This window comes from Octopus bimaculoides, chromosome 11 (genome assembly GCF_046866305.1).
Source record: "Octopus bimaculoides isolate indiv1 chromosome 11, ASM4686630v1, whole genome shotgun sequence".
NCBI classification, from domain to species: domain Eukaryota; kingdom Metazoa; phylum Mollusca; class Cephalopoda; order Octopoda; family Octopodidae; genus Octopus; species Octopus bimaculoides.
Window position 1 is genome coordinate 6,099,720 of NC_142938.1, and position 10,418 is coordinate 6,110,137.

Sequence of the window (10,418 nt, forward strand, 5' to 3'; positions counted from 1 at the left end):
TCTCTTTCTCTCTCTCTCTCATAATAATAAAAGGGCTATATCAATAGTCTTGTAAGATTTACTTTATGTCATACTTAATCTTCTCACCTCTTTTATCTGTATTTACACTAACCTTGCTGTTTTGTTTTTCTCTCTTTTAAGATCAATTTTTTCTGAAAGCCTTGCAGACAATTGATAGCCTAATTGATATGAAAGTTAATGAAATTGATTCAAAGGTCCAGTGGAATGACAAATTTAAAGTGGGTTTATATTTCTTTAACACTACTCCTTATAATTTGTAAATTATATTTCTTAACACTACTTCCTTATAATTTTGTAAATTTGTGTAATATTCCAGTTTAAAGTTTAATGTTGTAAATGTACTTTATTTTAAATTCTATTGAAAATGACATTACTGAAAACAATGTTAGTCTTGGAGAGATATGGACATATTTACTAAAAGTTTATTGTTGAAAGCTTTATGTATGTCACCTGTTTTCCATGTTAGAGTTATGCAATCATAATTATGTAGAGGTGGCATTTAGCATTAACTAAAATTAACATTAGCTAAATAAAAGAAAATCGTATGTAATAACCAGTAAGAATTTTGTTGACATTTCCATATTACCCTAATTTAATAGTCTGTCATTCATTGTACATACAACCAAATTTGGTATTTGTCTGGAGTGTGATGTGCCTGAAGTATTGGGATGGAATTCTTGAATAAACTTAATTTAAAAACAATTTTCCACATAAATTGCTTTGATTGTGTAAAGTCATATTTAACACATTTGAGTGTATTCTGACATGATTAGACATTTCACTGTGGAAATAGCCTCAGGAGAAAATTGTTATGTCTTCCAGCTGCATGTATGAAGTGCTCTATATTATAATTTAACTATAGAAAAATTATCCTTGCTGCACAGGGTTTGTTGATTGAGAGACATTCGTTTCCCTAAATAGAAGCTGCAAATTTTATATTATTTTATGCTTACTTTTGTTAGTGTTTAAGTTAAATACCTTTGCCAGCTAATAAAAGAGTCATTCAACTGCACAATACCCCACTGCAACAGCCTTGAGTTGAAATTCTTTGGCGTACCCCTATTTACATAGAGAATTACATGCTTGTTAGGGAGAATATGTAATAGTAATTATTGCATATGAACAGTTGACCCCTGTTGGCTGAAATGAGCTGACAGCTTGAAGACTTGGCTGGTAGCTGTTCTCTGTTACCTATTCCTTCTGTAAAGTTGATATAGTTATTATTTAACAGTTTCCTGGTGCCAGCTAACCCAGTTTGAATCAATTCAAATATATACATGCTTATAATATGCAGGATGCAAGAGTTAGTTGAGGACATATTTAGTAATTTAATAAAACAATTCTAAACTTGGAAGACCCACCTGTATTTTACTAAAAATTTGCACACATGTTCTTCATATGCTTTCTTATAAGATTATTAATTAACTTCAATGGCTGTTTCAATTCAGGATTGGAATCACTGACATGCCTGTGCTAAATGGTCCTTTTATATTTTGGGCACCACCCAGACAATAACGGCCTTGAGTAAAGCTAAGGTGTTGTAAAGGATGTTGATTAGTCTCTCTTCCAACGATGCTCCAAATAGAGTTGTCCACGTCATTTAAATCTGGCAAGTTTGGAGGCCACAAGTTCGATATTACATGGATTATATAGATTGTCTGACATCTAATCAATGGATTATGTGAGCTTTGTGAGAATGTACTGAGCCTTGTTGAACCACGTATGGCCTTCTACTGCATATTTCATCCATTCAGAGTTTAACAACTGTCTCCAACACCTCAGTGTATTCAGCAGCATTAGTTTTAAGAACGTGTGGAAAGATACGAGGTGTTGAAAACTTAGTGGGCATCACTCTGGGGACATTAGAAGGATCTACACGTAACAATCTTTCAGCTCTCCTTTAGTCTTTTGATCTTGGTCGAAGATTTTCTCATCAGAGCAAAATCCCAAGTATGCCATGATGAAAATTTCAAGCCAATATTTTGATAAACAAAGGTGGGGGGGGGGATCAGGCTGAATCATTACTGTGCTGTGTGAAATACTTTGTGGTATCTCACCCATCTTTAGGTTCTGAGTTCAAATTCTGCTGGGGTCGACTTTGCTTATTATTATTGTTATTATTATGAAGGCAGCGAGCTGGCAGAATCGTTAGCATGCTGGGTTAAATGCTTAGCAGCATTTCATCCATCTTTACATTCTGAGTTCAAATGCGACCGAGGTCGATTTTGCTTTTCATCCTTTCAGGGGGTCGATAAAATAAGTACCAGTTGGGTACTGGGGTCGATGTAATCAATTAGTCCCCTACCCCAAAATTTCAGGCCTTGTACCTATAGTAGAAAGAATTATCATTATTATTATTATTTTATTTAATCCTGTTTTTTGTTAATTCTTCTCAAGGATTGTCTGAAACTGAAACCTGTCATGCGGGAGCTTGACCGACCAAATCTAAAGCAATCCTGTCAGGTAATATTTTCATGTTTTGATTCTTCTATCACAAATTGTCTTCTTGCTTTCTCTCTCTACCTCTCTGTGTATTATATGAGGAGGCACTGGAAAGTTCCTGGCTTTGAGCAAAAAAAAAAAAAGGAGTATCAATTAATTCTAAGTTTTAATCATGCTACTTTGAAGATGAATGGTCTCCAATAAGTTCATTTGTTCTTGATATGATTTATTATAACAGTCTCTAATGTTGCTTCTATAGCTTCATGTACTAGTATAAACAAAAACCAATCTAATTGAGATATCTGAAACAACCATAGAACCATTTGTATCTATAAATGTGTGTGTGTAAACTTAGAACAAAATTCCTTTTAATTCAGTGATATTAATTCTAGAAGCAAAGCAAATGAAATGATTCTATTTTTGTTTTTTTGTTTAGGCATGTGAAAATGCTAGTCAACCTGCCATAAAGTCCATCCATTTATATGGTCAACCGTATGACCTATCCAATCTTGGAGAGAATTCAGTGGACCCAGAAGAAAATGCAAATGTTGCACAGGTACACAAATGTTCTTACAAATATTTTTTTTCTTCTCTGTATTGTTTAAATAACTGAGGATGTCAATACTGATGATGATGATGATGTATAGCTAGTGATGATTGGATAAAGAAATCTCTATTTCTGTCCACAAGCAGCCTGGGGTCAACTGAGCAAATTGGCTGCAATAGGGGAGCTCTGAAGTTTATCTCTTCCATTCAGAGTATGTGGCACCTGTGCACCAAGTTTTTTGGACCTTACCCATTAAGTGAAAGTAGTGGGTGACAGTATCATGAGAGCATCCCATCTGATGGGCCAATTCCCTAGTGGCTCAGCATGGATCCTTGTTGATGAGCCAGTCTAATTGATTCTCATCGAACTGAACAAATCAGCCAGAGTGCAGAGAGTCTATGCTGTTGAATTTCCTCTCCTTGAGGCATGTTAAGTATTTCTGTGCAGTTCTTTCAATAAAAGTGCCTTCTCTGTAGCACAAATGTCTCAAGTGGCTTTTGGCACCTTTGGAACCTTGATTGAAAATGAAGTGAAGCAAATGTTGAAAATGCTCTTTTTTTTTTTGTCTTTTGTACCTGACACTTTAGAATTGTATGTGTGAAAAGAAGTAAAAATTTATTCAAATTTTAAAAAATGATAGCTAAAAGTTGTAAAGGAAGCACAAAGCTACAAAAAACCCATAAAACATGACAATAGAAACATTTTATGTATTAATTCAAATAACATTGGAAAGAAACAACATAAAAACATTATCAGACATCCCAGTATGATGTAGACTCTGTGAATTATTGCCATAATTATACTTCTTAAGGTTCTCTATGCTTTTAATGGAACAGAAGATAGTTTAATTACCTTTTTATTAACACCAACAATTATAAGGCAATTCTGGATATAAGTAATTGTAAAAGCTACTACAATTAATTACACCTGGTTAATTTTTACATGCATTTTTTGTTCTGGCATTTACCAAACTTTTATGTTCATTTATATTTATGAATTATTAATAATGGTAAAAGATCTTCAGCTGAACTGATCATTGTCTATTTTTCTAGTTGTATTTAATGGTTGATCATGAAGAATGTCTTTTATCTGGGACTATTATTAGTTGTGAGAATTTGATCAGCTTATCATAAATGCAAACACGGTTCCCACCACACTATTAAATAACCTCCCTTCTTTTAAGTGAAGACAATGAATTTATTGCTCTCAGCTCAATAGCTTAAATACTCAGCATATATCAGGGGCTAATACCACTATGAATTTATGGCTTTGTGCTCACATAAATCATTCATGAGGGCTTGTAAAAGGTGAAATGCCTCTACAGAGGTGGTTTACCATGTTCCTTTGCTGTAGCTGGCTCAGCATCTATTTGTTGCAGTAACACTTATCTTTCCTCTGTGGTTCCTAGAAGCAGAGCTTGTATGGAACAGCAGTTACATCCTGACAAATTACTAGACAGGATGATGAATCCTGTACACACACACACACACACACACATATATATATATATATATCATCATCATCATCGTTTAACGTCCGCTTTCCATGCTAGCATGGGTTGGACGATTTGACTGAGGACTGGTGAAACCGGATGGCAACACCAGGCTCCAGTCTAATTTGGCAGAGTTTCTACAGCTAGATGCCCTTCCTAACGCCAACCACTCAGAGAGTGTAGTGGGTGCTTTTACGTGTCACCCGCACGAAAACAGCCACGCTCGAAATGGTGTCTTTTATGTGTCACCCGCACAAGCCAGTCCAGGGGCACTGGCAACGATCTCGCTCGAAAATCCTACGGGAGCCAGTCAGGCGGTACTGGCAACGGCCACGCTCAAAATGGTGCATCTCATGTGCTACCCGCACAAGAACCAGTCCAGGGGCACTGGCAACGATCTTACTTGGCTTGCCGGGTCTTCTCACGCACAGCACATTTCCAAAGGTCTCGGTCAGTAGTCATCGCCTCGGTGAGGCCCAATGTACGAAGGTCTTGCCTCACCACCTCAGCCCAGGTCTTCCTGGGCCTACCTCTTCCACGGGTTCCCTCAACTGTTAGGGTGTGGCACTTTTTCACGCAGCTATCCTCATCCATTCTCACCACATGTCCATACCAGCGCAATCGTCTCTCTTGCACACCACAACTGATGCTTCTAATGTTCAGCTTTTCTCTCAAGATACTTACACTCTGACGGGTATTCACATTGACATTACACATCCAACGGAGCATACTGGCTTCATTCCTTGCGAGCTTACGTATGTCCTCAGCAGTTACAGCCCATGTTTCACTGCCATGTAGCATGGCTGTTCGTACGCATGCGTCATACAGTCTATAGTGAGTTATATTTCCCTGGGCAGGATGATGAAGTGTATAAATATATAGTTAATTATATTTACCTGCCTTTGTTTTCCTTGTTGACTTGGATTTTGTTTCAAGATAAACTTATTTTGTTTGTAGGACCAATTTATGTTGGTGTAGTTTGTATTTCAAACTAAGAAGAAGACTGATGCGAATGACTTTATTTTTCACTTTATGAAAAATTACTTTACTTTCAGAGCATGTATGTAAATATAATGTGTGTATATCTTTTTCTTTCAGGAATTCATGATAGGCAAAACAGCTGCTATGTATGTTGGCTCCTATCATAGCTTATATCATTTCAAGTACCACATCTATGAAAGGTGCTTAGCAAAGGTATAAAGTATTAGAAATTTTTATTTTTTGCAATATAAAGTATTCTCTGCTTTATTTTTTTGGCTTGAAACAATTTTATCCTTTTATAATTCTAGCTTGTTAGTTTTATACCCCATTGAGTACCTCCTAAACAGAAAACTATGTTCCAGTTGTTGATGTCGGATATTAGTTTATTTTAAACCGACCTACTCGACAGGCAGCCAACTGAATGATTAGGAACATTTTATAAGTCTACTCTCTAAAACGTTCAGTTAGAGTCAGTCCTTTTATATGGAGCAACAGCCTGGATGCTTACCAGCAAACTAGAATCCGAGCTACATGGAATTTACACCCAAATGTTGAGAACAGTCTTAAACATATCTTGGAGAACTCATCCCACCAAAAAACAGCTGTAGATCAGATTGGAGCCTGGTGCGGCCTCTTGGCTTGCCAGTCCCCAGTCAAACCGTCAGGCCTATCCCAGCATGGAAAGCAGACATTAAACAGATGAGCCAGTAGACAGTAGACAGTAGACAGATGAGCCAGTAGACAGTTGAGGTCAAACTGTGAGAGCATTTAGTTTTATAATTGATTCTGTATTGGAGTATTGCATTGTTATTGTGCAAATGGTTATAATAAGATAACCAACTTTTGTTACATTGCTTTTTATATTTGATACTGTGATATATTGTTATACACACCCACACATCACATATCGTCACTGACAATATAACAGGAACTAACTTATTTAAAATGGTTGACATAAACTTACAACCTGTTGCCTGAGTTAGTACCGGTTCACCTGCTAACTGATAGGCTGATTAGATCATCATCATCATTGTTTAACATCCGTTTTCCATGCTGGCATGGGTTAGATGGTTTGACTGGGGACTGGTAAGCCAGGAGGCTGCACCAGGCTCCAATCTGATCTGGCAGAGTTTCTACAGCCTGGTGCACTTCCTAATGCCAACCACTCCGAGAGTGTAGTGGGTGCTTTTTATGTGCTACCAGCATAGAAGCCAGTCAGGCAGCACTGGCATTGGCTGCATTCTGATGGTGCTCTTTACGTGCTACCGGGCAGTTGGCGAGGGGGACTGGCATCGACCATGTTCGGATGGTGCTTTTTACGTGCCACCAGCATGGGAAGCCAGTCAGGCAGCACTGGCAATGACCCATGCATGAATGGTGCTTATTACGTGCCACCAGCACAAGAGCCAGTCAGGTGGCACTGGTATTGGCCACAACTACAATTTCCATTTTTGGTTGTGATTTGATTTTTGATTTTACTTGACTGAATAAGTTTCCTCAAGCATGGCATGTCACCCAATGATTCAAAGATACTTTTTAAATGGGCTGGTTATGCATCAATGCAACCTAGTTGCTTGATTAGCAAAATCCCCGTTGTCCTGGGGTTAATAGGGTTTGGGTTAGAAACAGGAATTTTAAACCTTTAGTTATTGTAGTTCTCAGTAATGTTCAACTGGTTTTGTAGGACAAAGATATTTTTTATTTATTGCTGTATGAAGGTAGTCTTTGAAACATGTTTTATCAAAAGCTTCTTAAATAAACTTAAAAACAGGTGCATCATAACATTAAAATAGCACAAAATACTGGAATTTATGTTTTAACAAAACGGCAGAATGTAACAAATTCACACATAAACTCACACAATCAAAATTTGTCTCTCACCTTACAGGTAAATTAAAATTACAGACCATAAATAGACAAATAAATGAAATAAAAAAAAAATTGAGAGCAAGGTTTATTTGGAAATATATATTTTATAAAATTAAAGATGCAGGAGTGGCTGTGTGGTAAGAAACTTGCTTCCCAACCACATGGGTCTGGGTTCAGTCCCATAGGGCATCTTGGCGAAGTGTCTTATATAGCTTCGGGCCAACCTTGTGAGTAGATTTGGTAGACGGAAACTGAAAGAAGCTTGTGTGTGTGTGTTTTTGTGTCAGTGTCTGTCTCCCCCATCACCACTTGACAACTGGTGTTGGTGTGTTTGTGTCCTATGACTTAACGGTTCGGCAATTCCACTCACAAGGCTTTGGTGGGCCCAAGGCTATAGTAGAAGACAGTTGCCCAAGGTGCCATGCAGTGGGAATGAACCCGGAATCATGTGGTTGGTAAGCAAGCTACTTACCACACAGCCACTCATTGGTACAGTTCTTTTTGGTGGGGTGGAGTGACAAACATCAAGTTTTGCTTTTCTCTCTAAGGTTATATTTTTGGGGGAGGTAAATAAACTTCCATCGGTTATCCTGTAGCTTTGAGATTTTGATGAAGCAACTGTTGAATGTTAGAATGATATTGTAGGGCTGGTGTGAGAGGCCAGATCTGGCTGGTTTGAACATAAAAGAGGCAGAATATTTGGGCCACCAGATATGGTTGGTTTAAATGCTAAAGGGTTAAGTTGTTTCTGACAGTATAAGCCACAGAAAATTTCAGATTGGTTTGTATGAAAGGGTTAAGCTTGACCCCTGTAGGATAACAAGGCTTAACACTAGTTTCTGATGCTTCTTTCTGTCTCAATTTTTGGTTTTCCTTTGCTTAATAAACTACTCTTCCGTTTCATTAACAGATAAATATTATCAAAGAAAGTGGCAATTATTTGGACAATTCTGAAGTTATCAATCAGTGTCTCCAAAACAGAGCTTGGATCCTCAAGGTATTTCAAACCAAACTACCCCTTTTTTTCTATATTTTTGTTATTTAATTTCTTGAAGGTACTAAGCTAGCAGAATCATTACCATGCCAGACCAAAAGTGTTTAGTGGAGTTTTATTGCAGCTTTATGTTCTGAGTTCAAATACTGCTGTGGTCAACTTTGCCTTTCATTTGTTAAGGGTTGATAAAATAAGTACCAGTCAAACACTGGGGTCGATGTAATTGACTTCCCCTTCTCTCTAAAATTGCTGGCCTTTTACCCAAATTAGAAAAGATTAGCTAATTCCTTAGAACATTCTAGTGTAATATACAATAAGAGATATTTATTAATTTTGTTGTTATTGTGGATTGGCAGAACCGTTGCCACCATCCGAAAGTGATCAATGCCAGGCCCGCCTGACTGGCTCCTCATCATTCAATATCCGTTTCCCATGCTGGTATGGGTTAGATGACTCGACTGGAGCTGGCAAGGTCAGGGGCTGCACCAGATCCTATTGTCTGTTTTGGCTTGGTTCCTACAGTTGGACGCCCATCCTAACACCAATCACTGTACAGAGTGTACTGGGTGCTTTTTACGTGGCACCATCAAAGGAAATGTTAAATCAACTCTGCTCAGACACCCAACCATTGAGATTCAAACATTGTTTAACATTCAAATTGCTCTATCAAAATGTAACACTTATTTTTGGAGCTTTAAGGTTTTGATGATGTGATTGTATATATTTTTAGAATGACATTGTGGGGTATGTGTAAGAGGCCAGATCTAGTAGGTTTGAACATAGAACAGTCAGAATATTTGCATCAGATATGGCCAGTTGAAATGCTAAAGGGTTAATGATTTTTGTAACCATATCAAGATTAATAACTATTACATAAATTGAATATGGTTCCAAAAGAATATTTAACTGCAAGCCGGTGGAATTAAGCTCAAACTCCTTCATAGGTTTGCCATTTTAGGTTGTTAGATACCCAGATTCTGTATGATTCATATATGAAACAATCCACTTCTTCAAATTAACTTAAATCTTTTGAATTAATTAACATCGTTATCTGTTACTATCTTGTTAATTTTCTTTTTGTTTTTTGTTTTTTTGTTTAGCTCTTTGAAGATTTGAAGACTTTGCTTGAAAAGACATGAAATTTTCTTCTTTCACTAGATAAATATACTTGCCAAGTGTAAAGTTGGTATGTGCCACTGCCAATGTAGACCAGAGTTGTGCTATGTAAAACAGAGGAAAAGCAGCAACTGATTTTTTTTTTTTCTTTTTTTTTTATAATCTTCCTAACAACAACAGCTACTATAACTACATTAAAAGGATTTGCTGCAGGTGCTGCTGCTTTTAGATACCCTTCTAGTGGACCACAATTTTTTTCTCCTCACCTTATTGAAGAAAACAACACAACTGTGATGTTATATGTCAACACTCAAATAACAAGACAAAAATGTGATTTTTAAAAAAAATATCTTTTACTATCACTTTCTCATAAACTATTTTTTAAGCTTGTATACCTATAAAAGCAGTCCTCAATACATTTTGTTAATAAGCGATCTTTTATTTTCTGCCAGTTCTAGAACATTCTATCTCATTTACACTACATTCTTCACACCTACTTAAAGATCCTCTACAAAGGTTCTGTTTCTTTAATTCATGCCATATCTTTTCTGAATCTCCTCAGAACTGACGTGTAACTACAAATTAACACAAATCACCAGAATATTAAGACATGTCTAAATCAGTTTCTACACTAATTAGATATTAATTTTATAGTTGAATTTTAAAAAAATATTTGATTCAATTTTTTTTTTTTTTTTTTTTTTTCATTACTGTAAAACTTTTATCTCATAAAAAATTCAAAACACGTTTGACTGTTATCGCATTAACCATATATTGATCTGTTTGCTTGATCAAGATTCAAGATCAATAAAAAATCTAATTAAGATGTCACCAGATAGTATTTCTGATCAAAGTACAAATCATTAAAGTAGATCCAATATTATATCTATTTCTTAGGTTATCATGTCTACTAAATCAAACATAACAATGATCTAAACACTGAATCATTATTCTAA

General features: G+C 36.4%; 1 protein-coding gene across 13 annotated transcripts in view; it reads left to right on the forward strand.

Moving 5' to 3' along the window:
* LOC106877154 (uncharacterized) overlaps window positions 1-10,205 on the forward strand; it is a 125,087-nt gene extending 114,882 nt beyond the window's left edge. For 11 of the 13 annotated variants that reach the window (XM_089359250.1, XM_089359240.1, XM_089359246.1 and 8 more), the window contains 6 exons: window positions 142-239; window positions 2,419-2,484; window positions 2,900-3,019; window positions 5,601-5,696; window positions 8,263-8,349; window positions 9,447-10,144. In XM_089359250.1, coding sequence (XP_089215376.1) covers window positions 142-239; window positions 2,419-2,484; window positions 2,900-3,019; window positions 5,601-5,696; window positions 8,263-8,349; window positions 9,447-9,485 — 506 coding nt within the window. In that variant the 3' untranslated portion in view covers window positions 9,486-10,144. Of the gene's footprint in view, window positions 1-141; window positions 240-2,418; window positions 2,485-2,899; window positions 3,020-5,600; window positions 5,697-8,262; window positions 8,350-9,446 lie in introns of all 13 variants that reach the window. The other 2 variants (XM_089359244.1, XM_089359243.1) reach the window with 1 other exon arrangement.
* The last annotated feature ends 213 nt before the right edge of the window (window positions 10,206-10,418 follow it).